At 46.1% G+C, this 26,875-nt stretch overlaps 3 protein-coding genes across 18 annotated transcripts in view; 1 reads left to right on the top strand and 2 right to left on the bottom strand.

Annotated features, from left to right (window-relative positions):
• The window catches only part of RSPRY1 (ring finger and SPRY domain containing 1), a 40,834-nt gene extending 33,900 nt beyond the window's left edge, over positions 1–6,934 (bottom strand). For 4 of the 6 annotated variants that reach the window (XM_075160817.1, XM_075160814.1, XM_075160818.1 and 1 more), the window contains exon 1: positions 6,809–6,931. The gene's annotated coding sequence lies outside the window, so the exon portion shown is untranslated. Of the gene's footprint in view, positions 1–6,803 lie in introns of all 6 variants that reach the window. The other 2 variants (XM_075160819.1, XM_075160815.1) reach the window with 2 other exon arrangements.
• A 273-nt stretch (positions 6,935–7,207) lies between these two features.
• Positions 7,208–22,486, top strand: PSME3IP1 (proteasome activator subunit 3 interacting protein 1). Of its 3 annotated transcripts, XM_075160810.1 has the most exons (8): positions 7,256–7,313; positions 9,653–9,777; positions 10,319–10,464; positions 10,634–10,732; positions 14,216–14,338; positions 18,390–18,522; positions 20,527–20,591; positions 21,740–22,486. In XM_075160810.1, exons 3-8 carry the CDS (start codon positions 10,335–10,337, stop codon positions 21,955–21,957), a joined length of 768 nt encoding a protein of 255 aa, XP_075016911.1. In that variant the 5' UTR covers positions 7,256–7,313; positions 9,653–9,777; positions 10,319–10,334; the 3' UTR covers positions 21,958–22,486. The 3 variants fall into 3 exon arrangements, with proteins under 3 accessions (XP_075016913.1, XP_075016912.1, XP_075016911.1); XM_075160812.1 differs by lacking the exon at positions 9,653–9,777 and having other exon boundaries at positions 7,208–7,313; XM_075160811.1 differs by lacking the exon at positions 9,653–9,777 and having other exon boundaries at positions 7,217–7,313; positions 14,216–14,342; positions 18,394–18,522.
• Positions 22,111–26,875, bottom strand: part of CPNE2 (copine 2) — a 61,082-nt gene continuing 56,317 nt past the window's right edge. For all 9 annotated transcript variants that reach the window (XM_075160799.1, XM_075160798.1, XM_075160804.1 and 6 more), the window contains one exon: positions 22,111–26,740. In XM_075160799.1, the coding sequence (XP_075016900.1) occupies positions 26,633–26,740 (108 nt within the window). In that variant the 3' untranslated portion in view covers positions 22,111–26,632. The remainder of the gene's footprint in view (positions 26,741–26,875) is intronic.

Raw genomic sequence — 26,875 nt, 5'->3', positions numbered from 1 at the left:
TTAGCTATACCATATTAAGTTTTGGCACAGACGTTCATTTGGAGGCTTATAAATGAATCCTTCAATGAATTCAAGTTAAATCTTCCTTGCTGCCCTGAAAGTTACAGACGTTATCAACAATAAATGAATTTGCTGAATTTTGACAAAAATCAGGATTCAAAATTTAAAAAAAAGACCAAGAAATTCCAGAGCAGACAGTGCTGGGAGGAAAGTGCGGACTCTCTGGATTCCAAGCAGAGATGCAGAACTGCAGAGAACCAACACAGAAACCCCAATGCATTTTTGTTTAAGCATTTTCTAGCAAATTTAATAATAGTCCATTTCAGAAAGGATAAGGCTTTACCTATATTACTATCCAGAAACCAACGACAGAGATCTCTTAAATTACGGGGAGATCAACTCATTGTAGTAAACCGCAATAATACATACTTAGCTTAAAGCACCTCATACACTACTACAAAAGCATTTTGAGGGACAAATCAAGAGACTGAGCAGCTCAAACAGTCACACAGTGCAGTCCTGCCACGGGAACTAGATCTAGGGCTAGCACAGAGGCATCGGAGTAATCACGCCATGGGCTATGGAAAGATGCTACAAGCAGAGACTGCTGGAAGCAGGGGCAGATTCTAATCAGCAAACCAGTGCCTTTGTGCAACAGAGCCGAAATGGTGAAATCCCAGAGTTGTGCTGTTTCTTGCCTGTAAACTAATCTTAGTATTTTTGTTTCTCCTAAGTCAGAGCTGAGGCTCGTTTTCAGAGGAAGGTTAGGTACAGAACTACTCCGTAAAAGGCAGAACAGTCTCCTGCTGTAGACCACAGAAATAAGCCCAGCTAGATGGCATGACTAAGCTATTACGAATGCATAAAATACCCTGAAAACAGTTTTGGATGTGTGAAAGATTTTGATAACATTGCTGAAAAATTCAGTGATGCCTCAGTTGGAAGCTTGCGTTGTCGGCTGTCTGACAACTGCCTCGGAGAGCAGAGCACAGAGCAGACAACGTCTAGACCCTCCTATTCTCAGCCTCACCAAATTTGTCACTTTATGACACTGGTTATCATCTCAAACATGAAAAACCTAACTGCGCGACAGGAAACAGGGTGAAGAAACTTCCACTTCTTGTTAATTCAAGCAGCGTTGGAGGATGGCCCGATCTTTCGGTGCCAGTAGCCGAGAGCCAGTTTTGTGACCTTCCTTGCCAACCATGGAAAGCCAGCAGCTCTTTCTTTACTAGCCTAAGTTCGGGACTGCGCTGGCAGAGCAGGAGACGTCCTTCTGATTCTCCTTCCTCCTGTAAGTGGATACAGCGACAGCTGCTCAAAAGACTGCCATCCGAGTCAAATATAACATGTAGGTCACTAGGTTAGCAGACCTGCCTCAGAAGCACTCATGGGAAGCATGATCCCTGATCTGGGGCTTCCAGAACTGAAGCCTACAGAACTTGATGCACAGCTCTGGGCAGGTCACTGGAACCCCTTGTCTCACCTATTAAAAAGAAAAACAAAAAAAAACCCACACAAGAACCCAGCTTCATTTCTCCCCATTTGTCTCTTCAGCTTCTGCCCTGAGGACCTTTTCTCTCTGCCCCGCTACAAGTCTACCCTGAAAGCGCGCTGCAGGAGAGATCCTGATGTTGAGAAGGTGACCAGGTGTAACTCAAGTGCTTCTGTTAGCAGCAGAGCCAGCGACTCCAGGTCTCACAGGTATCCTGCTCCTACCACTGAGCTGTGGGGGGTTTTTTTATAGTGTTTTAAGGCCTCCACCTGCATGAAGAAACTCAGAGGAAGTTGGTCAATGGGTTTCGGAGCTCCTGTGGCCGAGAAGAGGAAGGGGACTGACTGCCCGAGAGACGACTCGGACAAGCGCACGTGGGTTAGGAAGTGGGCTGAAGACAAGCAGGTACGTGTTTCACAAGGCAGTCCAAAAGTGGTTTAAACAAAAGCGCGTACCCATTTTCATTTGTTGTGGTTGCACATCAAAAAAGGCAAAAAGCTCAAAAACAATTTAAGAAGCTCTCAAAAACCTGTAACGATATCAGGAACACAAAGGCACAGTCATCTGGGGCTTCTCCTAAATAACTTCGTAAGGAATGTCAGGAAAATTAAGATTAAACTGTTTTAATAATTATATTTAGATACTATTTCACCAAATGTGCCAGTGGGGTAAAGCCCTAAAGAGAAAAAAACCTCACTGGTTGTTGAATTTTCTTTAAAGTCTTTCACTCCAGGACTGATACATTGACCAGAGTTTGAGTGCAAACACACACATCATTCTTCATTCACCATTGGGTGAACGTTTTTAAAAGCAGTGAAGAACTCTAAGCTTTCTCCATGCCACCAGACAGCCTTACTTTTAGAAAAAAAGAGCATCAGCATAGCTGAAAATATCACTTTCTAGCATGTCCCACTGTCTACAGAAAGGTATAAATACACACAAATGGCACAGCCTTCTGGCATGTAGTTCACCAACTGTCCTCTAACCTATGATTCAAGCTATATTAATATCATGCATTGATATTAATGCATATGCAAACCAGCATATGCACTGAAGCAAGCAATCCAAAAAGCCACACCAATACTTCAAATCAAAATGTCCTCAACTCTGGTCCTTCTCCTCATGTCCAGCAAAACACTCAGCTATGCAGAAACTCAAAGCAAAAGTTAAGCACTTCCTATAGCAAAAAAGCCTTAGAAAGGGAGAGAAATAGCTACAGTTGCAAGTGTTTTGCATGCTTAGAAACCACTACTTCTCCAAGGAAAAGGATAGGTTTCTTGTCACTGATCATGGCAACTCGCTGAACCCCCATTAATAAACATATATTAATAAATGATGAGCAGTACCTCAGCCCAGACTTTGAGCCAGCAAGTATCCCTTCTGAATAGGCAAAACCTACCAAATACACAAAGTTCCCATGGCAGAGTTGGGGAAACGTCTAAAGCACAAAAGCTTGGCCACAACAGCGGTAGGTCACGGTACCAGATCATCGCACGCACAGCTGAAGAGAGATCATGAAGGTCAGTCACACAACCTCATGAGTCATGCGTGAATATTTGACTTATATTAGACCTCAGCGACATGATGAAGAATAGAAAAGGAAATAAAATAAAGATCATGCTGGCACAGCCGCTGCCATGCCATGCCAACTTTACAGTCACCACATACAAACCAGGACCCGAAAACAAAATATGTTGTCAGGACACAAGGAAACACAAAGCACAAAATGACACGACACAATTCTGGTGAGATACTTGAAGACAATGAATCCCAGCACAGCACCTCTACTAGCACTACTTTAAAGCAAAGAATAAATTCGAAGTCTACTGAGCAATCATAAGCTCAGGAAAGGAAAAAACCCACAAACCAAACAGTTTAAAATGCTGAACACAACATATTGACAATGGAGCAGAACGGGAAGAACTCCATCACATTAGCTTGCCTTCAATTTCCTACAAGGTGATAGCATTTTAACTTCTGCCTCTGTGTCGAGAGGGGAACATGACGAGCTCTGCTCCATTTTGTGGGGATACCACCACATTATCTAAGGGACTTAAAGAGAGCAACAGGAGACATTCAAAATACAATACGTTATCAGCTAGGGGAGATATTGATGTGAAAGGAAATTTGAACAAAGAAGCCTACAGAGTAACAGGCCAGTAAGCGTTCCATGACAAATCGCCACCTTTATCATTAACTTACTGCTTAGGCTACTAAACATCTCCCTTTTATTCCTTAATTTTAACAAACAAGCAAAAAGCTTGAGGGAAATGGACTTTGACATCACCTGAAAGGCAGACTATGAGAGATGTCTATAGGAGGGAACCAAAATATTGTAAGTAATCTATTTCAGCCCATCCACGAGGCTCACAGCAAATGAAACACGCTGAGAGCCAAGACCTCCGATGTGAAAATACTGAAAACGTATGAAGGAAGAGTCCTGAGAAGTTGTGCAGAAAACCATCACATCCCTTCTAAGAGAAAAAAACAAGCATTAAGAAAAGCACAGAACAAGGTAACAGTGAGATTAAGGGAGCCACTGAGTGATCGCTGAATTACAAGGCCAGAGAGTAGGGTACCAGAGCGGCTAACATGAAGCATTGCAGTTGAACTCCACATATAGGAGGATGAAGGTAAACAAAAAGCAAAATTAAAGACTTCAAGGAAACCAATAACCCCACCTACCCGGACACACACACCGATATCACAGCTGAAGATAAGGGAGGCGTATGGACTAGCTGAATTAGATGTACCAGCAATCTAAGAGTAGGTAAATAACTGAGACTAAGCTAACAAACAATCAGCAATAGCAAGAGTAACGACAAGAGTTGTGCACGATGCATAAAACTGCATTAAAATATCCTGGAGGAGCTTCCTACACAAGTGATGGACAGCGGATGCTGAAAACTTCTAGAGTCAGCAGGAACCTCAACAGAGTGTTTGGATGAAAAGGGGAGAGACAAGGAGAAGCGATCACATAACTCCAGTTGTGCTTCACGCGTCTGAAAAAGAACACACCAGGAGAAATACACAACCTATTCAACCAGACTTGTAAATGAGAACAAATAGCAGAGATTGGGGCACAAAGCAGTAACAGTGATGTCCTAAAGGAAGAGACACAGGAGCGGGTGCCAGCAGGAGAAAGGACCTCTTTTGCTGAGTGGGCTTCAGCAGAGGGGAACAAAGACATACGCAAAAACACTTGCAGAAGAACGGGCCAGATTTAGATCAGAGCAAAGAACAGATCAATTCCTTGCATTTAGATAAATGCAAGAGAAAAATACATTTAACAGCACCCTAGACTCTTAAAACTACATGACAGGTTTTGAGAACACACAGTTCTCCAGAAATCCACAGCCAAATACAGGAGTCCAAGAGGAGACAAGATGCAAGGGAATATTTCAGATGGCTCGTAGGAGATGAGAACTGTTAAGAGTTTTGTGTATTTTAGCAGGGAAATAGCAAAGGTTTAAATACTGAGAAGTAAACAGGGGAAGAGTTACAGTACACAAATGTATGTAGGTCTCCACATGACGATAACCTCATAGAACTGATGGATGCACTGAAAATTATGAGTAAAGCAGAACTGCACTGAGGACCAGCATGAGAAAAAAAAAAACCAAACACCAAAACAAATAAATGCATTCACTGCAAGACAAAGGACAGAAAAATTAAAAACCTGAGGCAAAGCTAGTGCTAAGTGGAAAAAAAATCTCTTGCTTATGTTGAAGAAAACAAATACTGACACAGACATAAAAGGAAAAAAACACCAAACACATGAGCATTCAGAAAACAATGCAGTATCGAGAAGGCTGAATAAATTTAGAAGAGAAAAGGCAGCTCTTATGTTCATACTTCCCCCATGGACTGCGTAAGAAATACTGATAAACGCAGGCCGAGCACCAAAACGAACTCTGGGCTCGGGGTGGATACCGAGAGATTCAGAGCAAGATTTTGCAGTAACAAAACAGAAAATGAAAACCAAGACGACTACAGTCATTTTCAGGACCTACATTAAGACTCCACCCAGAAGGGACACTGTACCTCCTGCTGCACAACAGAAAATAAGAAATAGCACTATTAAAAAAAAAATAAAAGGGGAAAAACAAAGGTATGCAAGATAGAAACAGTGATCAGCAGGACAGAATCACAGGGCTTAAAAGAGAAATGCATGCTTGATATCGGCATAACACAAGCAGTGAAGAGACCCGCTTTATAAGCGCCAAACTAAGAGAGCAAAGCAGTACCGTGGTGTTACCACACTACTAGGAAAGGTGCCGCTGCCTAATCTATTGCCCAAGTACGCAAAGTAAAAGGTCTAGATAAATAATCGCATTTGGTAGCTCACTCCACAACTTTGTATTTTTTCTGTAAAAGACAGAAAGCTTGCTCTGCAGAAATATTTTTACATTGAGAGTGGTAAATAGTTTTCAGGCTTCTGACTTCTTACATTAATATAAAAATATTCAAGGGCTCAGCAAAATTCTTCTGAGTGTTTCTGAGCTCCCACGAGGTCCCAGCGCAGCATGTCATTTTGTCCCCTGCACGCTAAAACCCAACCCGCACCCAACCGCTGCAGCGAAGCCCTTGTTTTGCAAGTCATACAAGTACCGGGCAGGTCTCCCAGCACCCGAGAGGCGCCGTTAAAGAGCTGTAACACCTCACCGCGCCGAACAGCAGCAGCCCTGGGGTGCCCCATTCCAGCAAATCCCCGTTTCATTCAACTTTTGTCGCTTTCTTTCGCGAGCTCCTACCTTTACACCCGAGCCCAGCTCTCACTGGCTCCGGGGCCTCCATGCGCAGCGCCGGGAGCACCCAGCGTGCCAGCAGTCCGGCCGGGCACAAGGCAAGCGGCGCTGGACCGCGGCCACCCGCCTTTTTTCGCTGGTTGCCCTCCCGGGGGTGCGGGTGACCCCGGCGAGGCAGCGCGCTCCCCCAGCAGCCAGGGCAGCACCTGCACAAACAAGCAGCGCCCACGGGAGCGCGGGCCGCTGCCTCAGGCCGGCGGGGCTGCGCTGGCCCGGCCCCCGGCCCCGCAGCCAGGCGGCCTCCCAGCCCTCCCCCCGAGCCGGACCCTGCCCCGGCGGCACGCGTGGCTCCCGAGCAAGCGGAGGCTGGGCTGGGGGTGAGCACCGCGCCTTCCCCTCGTTGACCCAAGGCCGGCCTCGGCAGGCACCGGCCCACCGCCGCCACCGGAGCCCAGCCCAGCACTGCCCCTTCCCCTCAGCGCCAGACCGCTGCCCGCCCCGCTCCACCTCAGCCCCGCGGCGCCCGCCCCGCCGCCGGGCGGCGCCCGCCCCGCCCGTACCTCACCTCAGCCCCACCGGGAACGCCGCGGGGCCCGCGCGCCCCCCCGGCCCGGCCCGGCCCGGCCCGGCCGCGCCGCTCCTTTGTGCCGCGGCGGCGCACGGCGGAAAGATGGAGGCCACACACCGGCCGGCCCCGCCCCGCCCCGCCTGGCCCCGCCCCCCGCGGTCTCCCGGGCGACCCGCCCCGCCCATGGCCCCGGCCCCCGCCCGAGCGCTTCACCCAATCGCGGCGCAGGACCGCCCTGACGTCACCTGGCAGCCAACCCTCCCGCCCGCCCGCCGTGCGCGCGGCCGTTCCGCGCGCTCCTCTGCCTTCCGTAAGAGCAGCGGGGATTGGCTACCGGGGGGAAGGGGCTGCCTAAGGAAGAGCTCACTCGGTTGGCTCCTGCGGGCGGAAGGGGCGGGCCGACCGGCGGCGGCGAACGAACCGGGGCGGGCCTGCGAGAGGGGATCAATGGCGGCGCTCCGGGCCGGGCCGCGCCTCTCGCTGTAGCGGGCCAGCGGCCGCGGTGGGTGCTGCCGGCGGCGGCCCGGGCCCCGCGGGGTCTGGTGCAGGGGTCGGGGGCTCTGTGAGCGTGGCGGGGAGGGTGGCCGTGGCCGTGGCGTGGGGCCCTTCAGGTGCAGGGGCGGAGAGGGCCGGGCCCGGGCCCTGTGAGCGCGGCGGGCCGGGCCGGGCCGGGCCGGCGGCCGAACCGCGGCGGGGGGGGGCCGCTCCCGGAGCGAGGGAGTGGAGGGAGGACAGAGAGAGGAGGTCGCGGTGGGGGCTCGGCGGCGCGGGCTGGGAGCAGGCCCGGCCCAGCACGCCCAGGCCGGCGCCGGGAGGCCCACCCGTCCCAGCGTGCTCGGGCACCGTTAGAGGCGGGCGCCGCGCCCCGGTGGCGGGTTTCAGGCTGACCGCGCCTCGGCGGGGAGCAATTCTTCGCCTCCGGCCGTAGCGTGGCTCCAGGCTCGGCGCACAGCGCTTCGTTTGAGGCGCCGGGAGCGCTGCCCGCGGCGGCGGGCGGGGGGACCGTTACCTAACGGGGGTCTGAATGCCTTGGAGGCAGCAGAGGGACACCAGGACGTTGTCTCTGCTCTGGATCTGTTCTAGCCTGGGTGATGGCAAGGGCAGTGAGGTTTTATTTTTTTGGTCCTGGGAATGTTACCAGCCGGTAGTATCAAAAGGTGCGGGTTACAGCTGTGACAGTGCTGCCACCGCGGACAATGACAGCGTATCGCTCGCTAGAATACAGTCGCCAGACAGAAACATGGGTGAACAAGGGACAGTTTCACAACACATGTGTTTTGTCTGGTCTGGAAGATTTTGTGTGTGTTTGAGATGGGGGAGGGCAAGGAATACCGCAACATTAGCCAACTTCGTAAGTACAAATGTACTTAAATGCGACACTGCTTGATTTTTATTTTTTTCCCCATCTGTGTGCCCCAGGATGTAGCTGTCAGTAAAGCTGTTATTTGCTGAAATGTATTTCATCAGATGCCTCTTTCCAGGATTGTAGTGAAAATAACGTAGCTGTATATCAAGTCATAATTGAACCTTCATCCACTTCAGATATCTTAAAATACATTGTCTAAGTGAACTGGCTGAACCAGAAGGCAGGTGGTTTGCTGTTGAAGGCTTTAGTCCCCAGATGATACTGTGCCCTTGCTGAACCCCTCTCTTTCAGTTTGTTTTTCTGACTTTCTGTCACCATTGTATCGGAACCTTTTGTTTCCTCTCTAAATGGATGGGTTGAGATGACGCAAGTGGAGAACCAGGTTATCTTGTTTATACAGCACTCGGGTAGGAAAGCTGGCTGCGTGATTAGGACTTGTATTCAGGAGGAAGGTTCAATTTTCATCTTCTCTATAGGTTTCCAGCTTGAATCACCTTCAGAAATGACACTCAAAGAGCAGATGTTCCATGCTTTCTGGAAAGTGGACTTGTCTTAGGGTGGATTTTAGATATTAAAAAAGAAACAGAAGAAAGAAAGAAAAGTAAAAAAAAAAAAAAAAGAAAAAATCACCAGCCCTTGGTCTGTCCTTCCTTTCCACAGTTCTTAAGAGAATCCTTTTGTCTTGTCTTCTTTTGGTAATTCCCACCTTAAGAATGCATCCTGCTGTAACAAATATTTGTCCAGTGCTCTAACCTGGATTTCTCCTGAGACCTCAATTTGTCATTTGTATTACAAACAATACCCCACAAAAGTATCGGTTTTTGTAAGAATTTCAGGAGTCTGCTTCCTGCAGGAGTGGTTCCTTGTGGTAGGAAGGAAGGATGATAAACTGGTTCCTTCCATTATTTGGGTTACTGCATCCTTCCTTCCCTGGAAGAGTAAGTGTTCCAAGTTCTCTTCCAGTGCTGAAATGCAGGCAGGGTGAGATCCTAAATGAATAATATTTGACAGTGCAGGGGGAAATCATCTGTAGTCCTTGGGGCATGTGATGAAGTTATACCAAGGAAATAAAAAGAAACTAGAAGAACGCGTGAGGTTAGCATAACTTTAAATGAAGAGCTGTTTTTATCTTGTGTTTACATTGTACTGGCCTATACAGCCTTGATGTAAGAAACAAAAATAGGCATTAATGCTTCATTCTGTAGCATGGAGCTGGCAGAATAAATCTTGAAAGGAGCCGCTTAAGACTAGGACAAGCAGTTCGTTTCATCCTGGGCTTACAGGTGCCAAGACCATGAGTTCCCTTCTTGGGATGACTCCTTGGAGCATCTCCGCCCTGCCCCTGGTATTGACACGGGTACCTGGCCAGTACCCAGCGTCTCCTGAAGCAGAGGGCGGGTGTACTGTGTGAGAAGGGGCTGTGCTTGCTTGGTCGGAAGTGCTGCTCCTGTTTTCTAATCCCAGCCCTGTTTTAGCCCAAGGGAATTCCCTCTTTCACTGCCTCTTGAACTCTGTGTAACCCTGACAGACAGTCCCCCGGGTCATCTGTCCAAGCCTGGCTCTCCCCAGAGCTGCAAAGAGGTGCAGAATGCTTTTGAAGGTTAGAGAGATTGGTTGCTAACTTCTGAAATCTCACTGTTAAGCACTTATGTGTGTTCAAATCATTGAAAACAGGCAAGTTTTCACAGGATGGGCGAAAAGAAATTAGGTAAAGTGAGGGCAAAGCGTCAGATCCTTTCTCCAGAGCAGAGAAGTGTAAGAACTGAAATAAAAGGACGTGAGTGTGGGTGTGGGGTTTTTTAATTTATTTTAATTTAATTTTTATATTTATTTAAGAAAGGTAAATCCAAGGTGGGCCAAGCAAAATTCCATTAAAACGTGACTTGTAGAAAAGCAGTCTGAGGCAGACAACTAGCAGGGAAGACATAATTATGAAAAAGAGTAAAGGAGGAGTAATGGGTGGTGCTGTTATTCTTAGCAGTTATGCAGTGAGTAGGTATCTCAATCAGTACTTACTGTGTAGTGGTCTTTAGAGAACTGGAGTGACATGAGTGCGGGTCTGTTTTTCAGGATGTGTAGTAATGTCTCATGCACTGACAAGTGAAATCAGGCCCCTGCTGTCTTTCATACTGTGTTTTTAGGACGGGCTGTTCCACAATGGATGGGGGAGATGGTACTGCTGATCTTGTGATTAACAAGAGGTTTGTGTCTGAATCGGAGCTAGAGGAGCGACGAAAGAGAAGGCAAGAAGAATGGGAAAAGGTTCGAAAACCTGAGGACCCAGAAGGTATGGGTTAGATTTTAATAATTATAGGAAAGAGATCCAAGAATATTTCACTTTTGTGGAAAACAGAAATAAAAGGTAGTAGCTTGTATTCTAAAATGTTCTTTACATAAAGAAACTAAGAACTGTTGGTGATTTAGTATTTCTAACATATGGTCTCATTTTCTTTCAGAATGCCCAGAGGAGGCGTATGACCCACGTTCATTGTATGAAAGACTTCAGGAACAGAGGGAAAAGAAGCAGCAGGAGTTTGAGGAACAATTTAAATTCAGTAAGCACCAGCAGTTACTATTTTGAACCAAAGCCCAGCAAACTGCATGTATTGTGTGCAACAGCTGTATACAGCATCTGACTAAGGGACATATCTGTGTGTCTTGTCTGCTTCTCTGAGAGATAAACAGAGGCTTCAGGAAAGTGTTACTGAAATCTTGTATTTTTCAAGTACGGTGGATGTTCCTGCAGATAACATATTGTTCTGGGCACCGAGACAGCACTGCACACATGTGAAACTCAAAAGTTGTTTGCTGGTATGAAGCTGCATTCCTGTAAAGTGTAGAATACTAGGCTTATTTTGCACATTAAATCGAAAAAAGCCCTGATACCAATCCATGGAAAAGTGGAAATGTAACGTGGTTTTGTGACTCTTGAACTCACGCTTTAACACAAGACCATCCTGTTTGAATCAATAAAAAGAAAGCCTGTTCCAGCAGCTGTTACATTTCCAAGCTGCAATTAGTTGACGCAAAAGTGATTTGAGGCTCAAGATCACTATTTGGAAGAAGTAAACATGCAGGAGTTGATTCAAAAACTAGATATCTAACTCTTCTAGTGAAATGGAAACCTAATTTCTACTGATGTTTGAATTTCTGGTTTTATAGAAAAATCCTTTGCATTGTATCACCTGTATATGTGCTGCTGAGTGCAAAGATGATACTGAGAAGTAGGAAATTACTAGTCAACCATTTTGGGAAAAAGGGAGCTATTGGCTCCATCTAAAGAGAAGTGAGGATGATACTGTGGGATTCCCTTTTAAGGTGGGTTCTGATCGATTCTGGTTCTTTAGCTGGAAGCTTTACCCTCAAACTATTGTGTTCTTTAAGCTCCAGTTTGCCTAACTGGATTCTATCTAGAATTTCTCCTGCATTTGCGATGCAACAAAACTATCTATTACCTTTAACTATGCCACAATCTTTGAGTTCCGTTAGATGACACTCCCTGCCCCTGCAGACGCTATTAGGGTTACCATGATTGCCTTTCCTGTTTTGTAGTCCATGCTTTTAGAATCGTTCCTGTAGCCAAATTTCTTTGGGAGAAGGTTAAGTGGGAGGAACTGACTAACTAAAGATAAGTGTTGGGTGGACTGTGGACCACTAGTTTACCTCATCAGAGCTCAGCCCAGTTTGGCCACTTGTGACAAGATTTGTCCACTAATATGCTTGAATTTGCCTTAAAATGTTCATAAGTATTTTTTCTACCCATGGGAGTTTTGGAGGAGTAAAAAACGAGTTTAGTGCACTGTCATTCTGATCAGTCAGAATTGATGATGGGACTTGGGAGGAGAAACACCTTAATGCTGAAGAATTGTGTTTGCAAAAACACACAAACTTTGTTACTCTGAACCTTTTGTGTAGATAAAAAGCGGTAACAGACTAGCAGTTCTTTCTGCTAGGTTATTCAGCATGGCAAGAATGTCTTCCTTTCCAAAGTAAAATAATTTTAGTAGAATGCTACAGAATTTTAGATGAAAAATAATACTAGTATTCTCTAAAATGCAACTTTAAAAATTTTCTTTCTGAGTGGCTATGGTAACCAAAATAAGGATAAATGGAAGTTACTCCCTATCTCTTAAGTTTCGCTTGTATTTTCAGTGGTGAAAAGTGTAATGTGCAGATAGTAGCATTAATGCACTAAAGTCTCCCAACTGTACCTACAGGATTCTTTCCATCTGGAGAGTTTCCAGTTTAGTTTGGTAAACTTTTCATCCAAGTCATCTCTGGTGATGTGACTAAGCAATTCTTGTCCAAGTAGCCTCCAGAAAACTGACTGCTACCAACCTGGATGGGAAAGGCTTCTAGTAACTGTCTAAATTAATTGTTTCCCTTGCCGAGTTATATTAGATCGGCAACATCTTCCCTTTGGTTCAGGCAGAAAACCTGTAAACCAAGTACTGGAATGAGAGGCATCCCTGAGAGGGGGTAACTGAGACGTAACCCAGCTGCTGCTTTTAAGGCAACCCTTGTGGAATAGCAGATACCTGCTAACCAGGAGAACAAAGCCTACTGCAGACAGTAGGGAGTCTCAGTAACGTCAGCCAGAAGCATCTCTATGGCTGCTTTTCTTAGTTTGCAGATCAGGCAGGCAGAGAATGAAATTAATTCACGTCACTTGCTTCAAAAAACGTTCAGAGTTTCACTGCTTTTGCTGTCTGTTTGAAGGGGCCCTCAGCAGTAGTAGTGAATGCTACAAGTTACTGTTTAAAGATTTACGAATGAGCTCTGCATTCTTAGAGTTGGAAAGAGTAGGGATCAGCCTTTAAAAAGTAACCTCAAATAATAATTGATTTCTAGAGCTTTTCTGTCAAAGACAGAAGCTTGCCAATTATCAATGTAAATGGATTTCTTGGCTTGCCGTTAAAGTGAGTAGGACTTGGCTATGTGGGTGACGATTAAAAAAAATATGGCGACCTCATGTAAAAGCCTAAAAATCCTCTTACGGAATTAAACTCTAATGAAGACTAAAGGTGATGTTTGGGTTAAGATTTCTGAGCCAGACTTGGTCTTTCTAAAAAATATCTTTTATTACCTTTCTAACTAAATCATTTGATTGAGAGATGTTGAACATTTGCAGAACAGAAAATAAAAGACCTTCCTACTGCACTAGCGTGTACTTTCCTTAAAGTAGGGTAGCATGTTTAGAAAGAATTTATTTTTATTTGGAAGTTAGGAATTGTCTTGCTTCTACTTTTTTTTTTAAAACAGATGTTAATCTCGGTTAAGTTACTAATTGTTTGCTTTAAGAAAATGTACATCCTATTTTGAGGCAAGATTTATGGGGAGAAGTAACGTGGTTTTTTTTCCAGTTACTGGTTGATTTAAGAACAGATTCTGAGGAGACAGGCTTAAACTCGGTGTCTGAAATCAAAACAACAAATATATCATTGCTTAATGTGGTTATTCCTTGTTTTGTGTAACCTGTTCCAAATGGTGTTTCAGAACTGCAGAAGGGCTGCTTGTGTGAAAACTTGGTCAATTTTCCTTAATTGTATCAGCAAGTCCAATAGCATTTCATGGCTTCCTATGAATTGTGTCTTGCTTTTCTCTGGAGTAATAGTATTGTGTTCAAACTGTGTTAGTTTGTTGTAGTTTGTGTGCTTGAGTGTGTAAGAGTTTCAGCTCATTAGCAGCCAGTATCATTAACCGGGAAGTATTTTTACTCCTTAATTACAGAATCCATCAGATAGCTCGTGGAGTTTGCTTTGTACCCTTTACTCGGTACGACAGCGTGACTGCTGGAGTCCCCAGTTCACTCAGTCACCCAGGACTCTACTCCCCGTGTTCCCAGTGACTTTGTGCAAATTGTTCTACCTCGGCAGTATTAGAAATGTCATATGCGAGATGTGGACGCTTACCTACATTTATGGGGCAGTTTGAAATCATCGGAAAATGTTCTAAGATAGTGGCGAAGTAGCGTAAAATAAATGGCTGTTCCCTAAGTGGTTTTAGCTTGTCAATATGCATTCTTTTCCTTTATTCAGAAAATATGGTAAGAGGCTTAGATGAAGATGAGACGCACTTCCTTGATGAGGTTTCTCGGCAGCAAGAGCTACTCGAAAAGCAACGAAGAGAAGAAGAGCTGAAAGAACTAAACGAATACAGAATATCCTTTGCATTAAAATGGCTGGTGGTTATATAGAGGAGGGTAAGAGACTGGGCCGTGTAGTTCTATTCCGTCATTGACATTCTTTCTATAAAACTGCTTTACAGAACATGTACAGTGATAGACTTTTGAAGTTTAATGTTTTCATTGTAGCTTGGATCTCCCACTGTAATGTTTGATATTCCCCCCCTCAGCCCCCACAAGTCTTTGGTACTTTTCTTTCCTTCTCCCCCTGGCCATTGTTTGGGATTTTGTTTTTTTTTTTCCATTATGGAGGGCATGAAATACCATAGCTAAAAAGAGAAAGAGAACGTAAAGGAAAAACAGCCTATTACTTCTAATCTTTTGCCTTTGTCTTCTTACTGAAAAGTAAATGTTCTTGTTTGGTTTTTTTTCACTGCATCTTGGCTGTTTTTAACATACCTGTTTGAAATAATGTTTGAATTGCTCTCTCTGTTTTTCTTCTTGAAGTGTTAGCTACTTTCTCCCTTGCTGATAACTGCAGGATGAGAAATCCAATACATCTGTGCAGATGCGCTGACTTTCTTCTGGGAAGTCAGTGCCCATGGAGACTCAGCTCCTCTGGCTAATACAGACTTCTAGGCAGTACTAAGAGCAGGACAGTTTGGCTTTGCTGTTAAACGCCAAATTTTCATGAAGATGTGCTAGAAAATAATACAGGATGCTTTTTCTCTCTAGTCAGTGCCAGTCAAGGGAGGTTGGAATGATTTGAGGATTTCTGTACTAAGCTAAATGTTGGGTTTTTTGAGGTTTACTGAGTTTGTGCAGAACCTGATGGTTTCTTTGCCTCCTAATGAAAACCATTGCTTTTAAGTCATCAGTGAACAAAGCACAAGTTCTCAAGGATGCTTTAGTATAAATGAGAGTTTGTGGACACAAGGAGGTGACCAAAAACAGTCAGCAACTACAGCTGAATAGTGCCAAGGCTATAAAGATCTGCATTACCTTGTATTAGTTAATGATTTACAGCTTGGAGCATCTAAGTTATCTCAGTAGTGCGTTTATGAAAAAGCAATACTGATGCATTTTTTTACTTTAGAAATAGGCTGTAGCTGGTTGATGGATTTGGAATATTTTCTTGATTTGTTGGATCTAATAATGGGATGTTCATGGGATATATTTAGTTTTGGTGCTGGTTGCTTGCGGGTCTGCCTGATGCATGGATGTGCAGTATGAGATTGCGCTGTGGAAGCAGCTGACAGCTCTAGTTACGTCACGTGCATCTGGGGTGAACCATACCAGCCCAGAGGGAATCTTGCGTTGCCTTGAATTAGCCACGTACCACGCTGATCCCTGAATTTACTGCGCAGGCCCTGTTCAAGATGTACAGGCCATCTAACCTCAGTCTTTGCAGTCTTAGTAATATCATCCGGCTCTGTATCTGAAGTTTGCTGTAACTGCAGAACTTATTGCTGATGGGGTGGGGGGAGGGAGAATGTTTTATAGTCACCTCAGCTCATGAGAAACTGAGAAGTTTTGCCCATTCTGTTTCCTTTTTTTTTTTTTTTTTAAAAAAAAACCCATAATATTTCAAGCAATCTTAGAGCAACTTGCAAAATGACTCATCTGTGTTTGTGTTTGAAATTGTTGGTGGTATTCTTTTAAAATGCAAAAGGTGTTTTTGCATCTGCAGGTTGTTACTAATGGTTTGTCACTACAGTGACAAGAAAGAGTAGGTACTAGGTAAATGTGCTGGATCTATAGGTACTGTTCAAGTGCTCTTCCAAACTAACAAGAGGAATGTCAGCCCAGTGGGTTTGATTATTTGGTCTTTTTCCTAGTGTAACATCCAATTTAAACTACCCAGAGGCATTAATTTAACGGTAAAACCTACGTCACTATTCAAGTACAGAGCTTTTTTTCTTGCTTTTTTCCTTCATTTTTTAGGTTGAACAATCGTGAAATCATATACCTTAAGGCTAAACATGCCTTGGAATATTTTAATGCGCTCTCGAGCATAAGAAATTCATATGCATGGATGCATAGGAATTTTACTTCCTCCTACATGAACAACTAGGTTTTTTTGCTACTTACCCTGTCCAGACCCCACTGGTCTGACAGTGTTTAAAGATTTACAGATTTTTTTTAAAGCCAGTTCCAAGAAGTGTTTGAGAACAACATCCTGTTGTCTTAAATCCTATGTAAATGTAGGAAAAGTCCCCCTCCAAGAAGGAGGACAGCTTTTTTAATGCAGTTGATATTTAATATTAAGAGGTTTATTTCTAATGTAGACTTCCTGAGAGGGGACACTTCTTGGCTAGGTGTAGTGTTACATTTGCTAATGGCAGCAGTACATGTAAAATCTCTTAAAAATGTGCTGTGTCTCTGGTAGTTGAGGAGTGTTAGGAGAATGGCATCCTGGATGGCAGTGAAAAGCCTGTAATTCGGTATCTTTTAAAAGACAAGTCTTTGGGTTCCTCACCCAGGCTTTTGTAGTGCAGTATTAGAATACAACAAGGTAATGAACCTGAATGTGGAAGTTGAACACTGCAGTGTGTGGAACCATGTTCGACACAACAAGCTTTCAGATTGCTTCTGATAGCCACAGGATGGCACTCCTGTGTCATCTTAAAAAATAAATAAAATTGAACAGTCTGGTTTTGACTGAGAAGACTTTCAGTTGAGGTGGGTAGCAGTCTGGGTTACTGCTGTATCCTTAGGAAAATCAAATAAGGAATGGTATCTGAACGCTCCTAATTGTAAAGTGATTGGAGACTTTGAGTGTGTGACTTCAAAGGAAGGTGTAAGAGTTTTTGATTTGCAGATGTTCAGTGGGGAAAAAGAACTATAACTTCAAATATATGGTCCATCAATGTGAAATTCACTGTCCAGTATTTGTCTGCAATAACTGGGGCACCGGTGAAACTCCAGCTTGTGGTTATGTCACCTGATCAGTGGAATTGTCATCAGAGAAGAAACTGGTAGAAAGCTAGATTTAGGTTTATAAACAAATACCTGCTTAAAATTAGGTTGATTTGCCTTTGCTATGTGCAGTTTAAAAGTTTTGCAGAAGCTTTTGTGACTCCACTGGCACCTCATTAACAAACAGGATCTTTGATGGACCTCGCTTCGTCAGATACAGCTGGAAATTAACTGTTATCAGGGACAGGACTAGATCCTGCCACAGAAGACGACCTGTTTAGTGTGTGTGCAGAGTGAGTGTGCCTTAATAACAGACCAGGCTCCTTCTTACCCCGTCTGAGAACCTGCTTAAGCTTCTCCACCTCATTATAGGTTTCAGCTGCATCCCACCTTGCTAACACTGTTTTAAGCTACTTAGTGTTTCTGTGCAGTCGCAGTCTTTTTGGGTGAATCTTGGACCACATGCACTCTTAATCAGATCTGTCTCCTCCGTCTTGGGGCTGGTGTTCTAACCGGCAGTAATAGCCTTGTGGCCCTTACAAAGAGATGAGCTGAAAAATTAGAGTGATAAATACCAAAACAGAAATGGAACTGTTTTGCTTTGGTAGGCTGAAATCTGCTGGGCTCAGCAAAAGGCGGGTTTGAAGAGTGCAAGTGAGCCCACACATTGCTACTTAGTTTTTTTGGTAAGGATTAGGGGTTGAAGCAGCAAATTTGAATTACAAATGTGTTGATCCCTGTAGAAGGGGGAAGTACTGCATTGCCTTTTTCTTTTTTTTTTTTTTTCTTTTTTCTTTTTTTTGTCCAGTCTGACCTTTTTGCTTTTCTAAGACCTTTAGGAAAAGGCAGGACGATGGGTATGTTTATGGGTGCTGGCTGTGTCCTGTGTTGTGCCTTTCTGACTTCAGAAAAGCAGCTCCTAGTCTGCTGCCTGGACGTCTCTTCAGGGAGCGCTGGTGCTGATACCAGAGAGCTCCGAACCCAGAGGGTGCAGTCTCTTCTGTCCTGGCTGAAGGTGCCAGCTAAATGTCATTACAAATAAGTTTATTTTGATAGAATATGTGAATGAACTTCGGTCGCTGCTGTCAGCAGAGCTGGCTAAATATATCGGAGAGGAAGTGTCTGTTCTCTCCATTCCTTCCCGGTTGATCCTTAACCCTTAATTCACAGCACTCTCACCAAAGTGGGAGTCAGTATGGACCCAAAGAAGGAAACTGAGAAGAAATTGCCCATGAAGTCAGTGGAAAACAAGAACAAATTCTCTCAGGCAAAGCTGTTGGCAGGAGCTGTGAAACACAGAAGGTTAGTTTCACACCTCTCTAAATTCATGAGGAATGGAACCCAGTTAGCAGTGTAAAGGGAGGCAGGCCAAAACTGCCTCCAGAGAGTGAGGTGTGAACCTTAGCCCTAAAGAAAAAAGGGGGGAGGTATAAGAAAAGACCAGCCTTGTTTCCATAGGCTCTCACAAACTGTGGGAAATACATGAAGCAATTCAAATAGATAAGCGTGTGTAAAGCAAGTGGGTAGACCCTTCATTCTAGACTGCCAGGCTTGGGCAATCCTGCTTGGGGATCTGGAGGGAATCCATTTTACATCTCTATTTGTAGATATCGGTGTCACCTCACTCATGTAATTTCATTCGGGTTTGCATAATTTATCAGATGATTTTACCTGTGTCTAAAATGGATTATTTTAATTGCTGCTGGGGGCAGCATGGGGGAGACAGGTTACAAGAGAAGAGCTTTGTGTGCCAATTTGATGCCGAGGGCGCCAGGCAAACTTCCCTTGTTCCTTGCTGATTTGCACTGATATCCATCAACACCCTTTCCATCCCAGGGAGATGGCAGCTGGGGTTGTGATCTGTTTGCTGTTTTGATCTTGGCCTGCAAACGCAGCTGCTGGTGTGCTACAGGTTATGGAGAAACTAGGCATGAGGGACCAGACTTACTTCCCACAGATGAGTCGTCTAATACTTAAGATGATTACAGACATCTAGAAATTCAGTCAGTGATTTTGAATCTGTCGCAGAGAATGAGAGATTATTTTAGAAGCTTATCTTGTAGGGTGATGTTTAGCTCCCGGTACAGCAGTAATTGCATGTCTGGAAACTGAAGTAAGCACTTCCCAACCCCCCCCCCCACATTAGGTGGTGGTAGTTGTTTGGGGTTTTGGAGGGCAGAAAAGAGAAACCTTGAACTGATAACAAGGAGCCAACAATGTTTTTTTTTCTTATAACTACTAGGACTTAGCCCAGTGGGATGTAGAGAAGGAGCTGGCATGTGCTTAATGGCAGATCTAGAGTCTGCAGATGGCATCTATTTGAAGAGAGCATCTTAACTGACATCTCAGTGCCATCACAGACTTGCTTTGCAGTCTTCTATTTTTGCCGTCTTTTATTGCAAACTGGCCAAAACCAAGTGTAGCGCGAGTTCCACATCTGCGCTCTGAGCTTTGTAGTTTCCTGTAAAGGATGTATTACTATTAAAACCTCCCTGCACAGAATAACCTTTCATCTGTGCTGCATGTTCTGACAGGGACAGAAAAGAGTTAATGCATAAAAATGCTCATACTTCATCACTTTAGTTCATCACAGCTGAAGCTGGGAAGCATTTGTTTATGTGGATGGCTTAGGATTGGGAACATGCGAGAGGGGGAAGAAGAAACTGAGCTGACAAGGAAGAGCCATAGAAGTTCTGAAGAGTCAGAAGCTCAAGGAACGCTCTTTTCCCCCAACACCACTTTGGACCCAAAAAGGACCCCTTTCTTTTTTAGTTCAGGCACTGCAGCTGTGTGTGAATTGCTGTAAAACCTACTGGGCTTCTTACTGGGTGAAAGATTTCTAGATGTTTTAGAACAGGCTTTCTAGGTGCTTGAAGGGAGGGAAAGGAAACCCTGGAAGGGGAAAGACACCAGTGTTGCACCATCAAGCGTGGTAATCATCCACGCGCGCAAGCCTGTGGTCATGTGGGGTGGCTGAAGCTGCTGCAGTCCCTCCTGATCTCCAGTGGGGTACTTCCAGCTGAATAGGCAGCTCGGGGCTACTGTGTAAGAGATCTGACTTGGATGCCCAGAGGCGTGTTTCTGTTTCCCAGGTTAACAGGTGATTCTTGCAGTGGTGTTGACTCTTTCTAGGATCCTGCGTGTTCCCCGAGGAGCCCCAGTTAACAGCAGTTAGAAGTGCTGATGGTCATCAGGGCACCCTACTGGCATTTGCTGGAGCATTGGAGGCAAAGATGTGACTTTAACTTCACAGTAATTAAGTGGTTGCTTATGAGGAACAAGACACTTTCTTATTTTTTTCTACAGTTCAGATGGTGGTAACAGTGTGAAGAGGTTGAAACTAGATACTGATCATGACGAAAAGAATCAAGGTATGTCCTGATTTCCGCATGTGGGAAGCTGTCTGTCTCTCACCTGAACAGCAACTGACTTGGTGTTAAATCTGATAGAGGATTTGCTTTTCTGCTCCTTCATTATGCAAGACAGCACAGACTGCGGTTGGCATGTTCTCTCTGAAAGCAGCAGAAATGTTAACTATAGGTGCTGACAGCCTGCATAGAAAATAGGGCTGGAGGGAACCTCCGCAGGTCATCAGTCTGTCCCCTGCCTAAACCATTCCTGACAGATGTTTGTCTAAGCTGCTCTTAAATCTCCACAGATAGAGATTGTGCACCCTCCTTAGGCAGTTTATTCAAATGCTTAACTGATTTTACCCTTAAAGACTTTTACCTGGTAACTAATAGGAGTCTCTGTAGCTGCATTTCGAGCCTAGTGCTTGTCCTGTCAACAGGAGGCATGGAGAACAGATCATCCCTTTCCTCTCACAGCAGCTTTTGATGTATTTGTGTACCCCCACTATTAGCTTTTCATGCTATGAAGTGTGATCTTGTCCATCCTGAAACCAATTTGTTTCAGAAAATTATGGGGAACTAGAAGAAAAATTAAGTTGCATTTCAGTCTTAGCTGTCAGGGCTGCAATTGACTTGCTGTCAAGATACTCTGACACAAACAGGGTGAGCTGCAATTGTGTAATGACAACCCAAGGCGCTTCGGGAATCTTCTTCTGTTCAGTAAACTTGCAGAACACTGGAAATAATTAATTGCCCATGGAAGATGGGGAAATGTTGACTAGCAGAGTGATGGAATAAAACTTTTCCCCAACTATGCTGTTATATCACAAAAAAATATTCCATTACACAAAGCAGAGCTATTTATTCTTATTTAGTGGGTTTGGTATTTGACAAGCATCAAACTGACAACTTTAGAATAAAAATCTGTAATGGCAGCATAGAGCTGGGCTTAAACTAGTGATGAGAAAAAAAAAAAATCCCCTGAGGTAGCAACTCCTTCCTGTCAGAATAGCTTTATTGCAGCATAAAGCTGCCTTATGCTTTAATTAAATCCTGCAATCATCCACCGCTGATGTGGCAATAGCAGGTGACTGACACATGGCAGTTCCTCGGCTGATTAAAAGCTCTTTCCTGCGCTCTTGTTTTTGACTGAGGTACCTCTCTTTCAGAAAAACCATCCTGTGTTCCCTTGGGGAGCAGCTCAGTGGGAGGCTCCACGGTCCACTGTCCCTCAGCAGCCGTGTGCATTGGGATCCTGCCCGGCCTGGGCGCCTACTCGGGAAGCAGCGATTCGGAGTCCAGCTCGGACAGCGAAGGCACTATTAATTCCACTGGAAAGATCGTCTCTTCTGTCTTTCGTAGCAACAGTTTCTTTGATGGTCCATAACGAAATCCCTCCGTGTGTAATGTAGTGCAGAGTATCTTCCAAAGCCCTTATGGATGCTTGATGCATCCTTCTGCCCCAAATATAATCTTTCTAGCTAACCTCTCAACTTTAATACACTCAGATACTCCTAAAATAACTCATTATACCTTTTCCTCCCCCCCCCAACTTTCCGTTTCTGGGGTGCATACTGAGCCTGGAAGAATGGCTGCCATCCTAAACCAGAAGGCAGACGTAGTAATGTAATGAAGGTCTGAGGGTAGGGAGGAGAGAGCTTTATCTTTTAAAACTCTTACGACGAGAAAGAATTCTGGTGGTCTAAGAAGTTTATACAAGACTAACAGGCAAAAAATACTCACTTGAAGCAGCGGAGTCTTGTAGAAAAAGCCACGTGTTCTGTTTTAAAATGTCATTTTTATTCTGTATTTGAGAAATGGGGGCAGAACAAAAATCAAGCAGATGGTGAAGTGTAGATTGCCATGACACTGTAAAGAAGTTTTAGTGTTACATGATTAAAGACATTCTGAGTGCATTTTTTTATCTCGGCTTGTGCCATTCATAATTGTTCCCGTTCCATTAAGCAATTTCTGCTCTATCCAACCAGCCCCTTCCTCAAACTGCCATCCAGGAGCAGTGCAAGCCAGCCTCCTACAACTGCAGAGACGGTGATGGAAAACTCTTGTTCTGAGTGAGTTCAGAGGAGCTGCAGTTGGCTGTTCTGCTCAAAGGCCGTTGCTTCCGCACCAGCACTTGACAGGTCATTCAGCTTTTCTGCAGCAGTGTCCTGAAAAGCATGGATCCAGGGTGGGTGGGATACCCCGGTTCAGCCAAACCTCTTTGTGCAGAAGCTGGAGAACTCCACCATCCTCTGCAGTGATTTTTGAAGTTTTATTGGATTCGAGAAACCTTACATGGGCATGTTTATGGGTGGTGTGGACCAGGGAGCCAGGCACGAGCAAGCAGTTGCTGTGAAAGCTGAGGGCCTGTCCTTTTCAGCCGTGCGCGAACAGTGCTAATGGGAGGTCGGTGGGTTGGAACGGCTCGGCTCGACCGCTCAGAGGTGGAAACGTCTTTGTGACAGTCTCCCTCACAGCAGTCCTGCTCCACGTACTACACTCCGAAGCGTACGCGCTTCTGAGTGTCGTGGTTTAACCCCAGCCCGTAACTCAGCCCCGCCAGCCGCTCGCTCGCTCCCCCCCGGTGGGATGGGGGAGAGAATCGGAAGGGTAAAAGTGAGAAAACTCGTGGGTTGAGATAAAGACAGTTTAATAGGCAAAGCAAAAGCCGCGCACGCAAGCAAAGCAAAACAAGGAATTCATTCCCTACTTCCCATTGGCGGGCAGGTGCTCAGCCATCCCCAGGAGAGCAGGGCTCCATAACGCGTAACGGTGACTTGGGAAGACAAATGCCACCGCTCCGAATGTCCCCTCCTTCCTTCTTCCCCCAGCTTTATGTGCTGAGCATGATGTCATACGGTGTGGAATACCCCATTGGCCAGTTTGGGTCAGCTGTCCTGGCTATGCTCCCTCCCAGCTTCTTGTGCACCTGGCAGAGCACGGGAAGCTGAAAAGTCCTTGACTAGCATAAGCACTACTTAGCAACAACTAAACCATCAGTGTGCTATCAACATTCTTCTCCTATTAAATCCAAAACATGGCACTATACCAGCTCCTAGGAAGAAAATTAACTATCCCAGCCGAATCCCAGGTGATTCTCATATCACCTGAGAAAACGGCTGATACATGTGTACTAGAGGGCGGTTATATGAACGTGACGCTAAGCAACTTGTAAGAGAGCAGCTGGGATAAAAGCAGTGAAACCTGAAGGCCTTTAGTAGGATTCATGCCTTAGCTTGAGCGTTGAACTTTCCCAAGGGAAGCAAGGAGAGTTACGCTCACGCTGGAGCTCTCCTTAGCCAAATACCCTTGCTGTTTGCACAACCCTGTTCCACAATCAGATCCTTACAAACACACTGTAAATCCTCCCCTGGTCTTCTGGGCTGTCTGGCACCTCTTGTGTTCGCTCCAGAGTTGCTCCTGTTTCTTCTCTAGCTACCCTAATTTTGGCGCTTTCAGGTGGAAAATAGTTAGATCTCTTGCTGCCTCCCTAATGCTTTGCTTTTGATGACTTTCATCTTACCTAGCTATGGAGTGAAATGGAAGCGGTGCACAAAAAAATGCCTGGTTTTCTTCAAAGTTGCATTTGTAAGAGCCGTGAGCAGTTGGCGTGAGAGATGTAGGTGTCCTTCCCTGGCATTAAGCTAGATCAATAATCTCTCTAGAGAGTCTGAGCAGCCTGGCCTGGCTGTGAGCACGCTGGGACCATTTGCCTGAGTGATATTTTGCACAACTGCAGTCAAAATGGCCGATTTAGGCAGAAATTTATAGTGGGATTTGGCAGCCCCTGTGGCAGACGCGGTGGTGGTGCTCCACAGGGGCTGCAGGTGAGAGCAGGAGGGGATGCTGGTGGTTACGTTGAACCTGCGTGGCCAGGAGGAGCTGTAATTTGGTAAAAGCCGGCGTGAGAGCCCCCTGCTTTCCTCTTGCTCCCGAAAGCAGGATCAGGGCGCTTGGGGGGGGCCCTTAGCTCACACAAGCCTTTGAGCCCCAGTCACCTCTGCTGTTCTCATGGCCTGGCCCCTGCAAACAAACCGCAGAGCTGTCCCAGCTCGTCACTCCATCCCGTGGTCCCATCTACATGGTCCCATCTACCTTCCTACAGCCAAAAGCCGTCTGACGTTCAGATACCTCAGTGCGCGGAGAGACGCGCTGGGACGTGCGGCGTGCGAGGGACGGGAGGGTACATCAGACCTTCTGGAAACGGCAGCGGCGGCGGAACCCTTGCCCCGGGGCCGACGCACTGAGAAGAACGGCTGGCTCCAGCAACTCTGTCATTCAGCGGTGGATTTAGACTTTTTAGTTGTTTTGGTTTTTTTTTTTTTCTTAAGACTGTTCTCTCTTTGCCATGACTGCATAGTGTATGCTCCATCCCCTCCCCAGGGACAGCTTCATAAGCTGCTTGTTGTCTGTGCTCGTTGTTAAAGCTTCAGAGAGGTGTTAAAAAAAACGACAAACCCCCACAAACACTCTACTAGCAGAAGAGCTTACGAGCTAGCGCAGCTGCCTGTGAGGTTCTCTTATGGAAAGAAAAAAAAAAAAAATTTTTTTCCAGAGCCACAGACTTGGAGCGGGAAGCTGAGCCGCGTACAGCATTATTTTTAAACGAGCCGCCCTCCAAAGGCTGCTTCTCCATTTGGAAAAGGGTGGTGTCGGTTGGGTTTTTTTCCCTTCCAGGGGGGACTCTGCAAGGCAAATGTTTCTCGGAGCAGTCCCACCTCTCCCGGGGATGGGGCCTCACCCGGCGCCGCGCTCGGTGCTGGCCGGGGGCTCCGCGTTGGCTCCGTGCTTCGGCCGAGCCGTGGGACTGCGCGGGGCCGCCCGCGTGCTGGTGACCCGGTGGCAGCAGTGACAACCACGCATGCGCGAGCGGCGGTCAGTGGCGACGAGTGCAGCCAGCAGCACACGCGTGTGCAGACTGGCTCCAGGTTTTACATGGAGACACCAACCCGCCACCACAAGCGCTTTCGCTATCGGGGAGGGGGGGGGTCGAGTCTGCTTGCGTTCGGAGCACGGCGGGTGATCCCTGCAGTATCTTCAACTTTCTACCTGCCAGCTTCAAAAGGCCCTAATCTAGTTAACAACAGAAGAAAGCAGCAATTAGCGCTGAAGATAGCACGTTGCTGATGAGCAGCTCAAAGGAGCTGCTGGAGAGCAGGATTTCATCGCCCAGCCCATCTCCTCCCAGGCAGCAGGGAGCTGCTCTTACTCTGTCTTGGAAAAATTTCTCGAGATGAAGCAGCAGCGAACCATGAAAGCCCCTTTGCCGGTTGGTGGTGGCTTCACTGGTGTTGCCCCGTGCACACACACACCAGCCCCCTGCCCTCGGCTCAGGCAGGCACCGAGAGCTGCCGGGGGGGCGTGAGGGACGCTGCCCTCCCCGGGACACCCATCTTCACCTCCACCTCCAGTCAACCACCCTCTGCACCCTGCCGTTGGTGGCCTGGGGCTGATCCCGGGGCACAGCGAGCAGAAACGCTGGGCACAGGGGGAGCGGCTGGGGGGCCAGGACAGCCCGCGTCGGGGTGACTCAAACACCCAGCACCGCTGGCCACGCTCCCAGACCTTCCCGTCGAGGAGACCCTTGTTTTAAATGTCCAAGTTTTTTTATTAACCTGAGTATAACAAATATAACATGTACACAGTATAAAAATGAACATGAAGCGTGACAGAGGTACGGGTACGACACAGATACGTGAACTACACAATGACCAGTTCACTGAATGATAAGAATATATTAAGCATTTCATTGCTTGGAAAAAGCAAGTTTTGATTGTAAAAATTGTATCCTGTTCCACTGAAATTATACAAAGTACATTCAATACTGCAAAGTGACGCAACAGAGCAGGACCAGGGCATGGCCTGGCCAGTTACCTCGGGCCGGGACTGTACAAAATGAATCCAGACGCTTCTCTGGGATGAGTTTTAAGAACTTAGCAATTAAATTAAGAAGTACAAAGTGTTTCGGGGAGGGTATTCTCTCTTACAAGCATGTGGAACATGCGCTTTCGGTAGGACCAACAGGCTTCGGCAACATGCAGAGGGCGCAGCCTGGCACGGCTCTACGCGGGCTCCGAGTTGATGGGCGGCAGGTTTTGGTGCTTGAAGTACTGCACGACCTGCTGGGGCAGCTCTGCCAGCACGGCTTTGGCCAGGGTCTCCTTGGGGGCCTGCAGGCGAAAGGGAACAAACACCGGCCGTAGGGGACCGACCCAGCAAACGTGGCTGGGCTGTCCCCAACTCCAGACCGTGGCTTTTCATTTAATACCCCCCAGGGCCTACTGGCAGCCAGCATTTTATACACC

This window comes from Calonectris borealis, chromosome 12 (genome assembly GCF_964195595.1).
Source record: "Calonectris borealis chromosome 12, bCalBor7.hap1.2, whole genome shotgun sequence".
Classification (NCBI taxonomy): Eukaryota; Metazoa; Chordata; class Aves; order Procellariiformes; family Procellariidae; genus Calonectris; species Calonectris borealis.
This window is presented reverse-complemented; position numbering and strand designations above follow the sequence as displayed.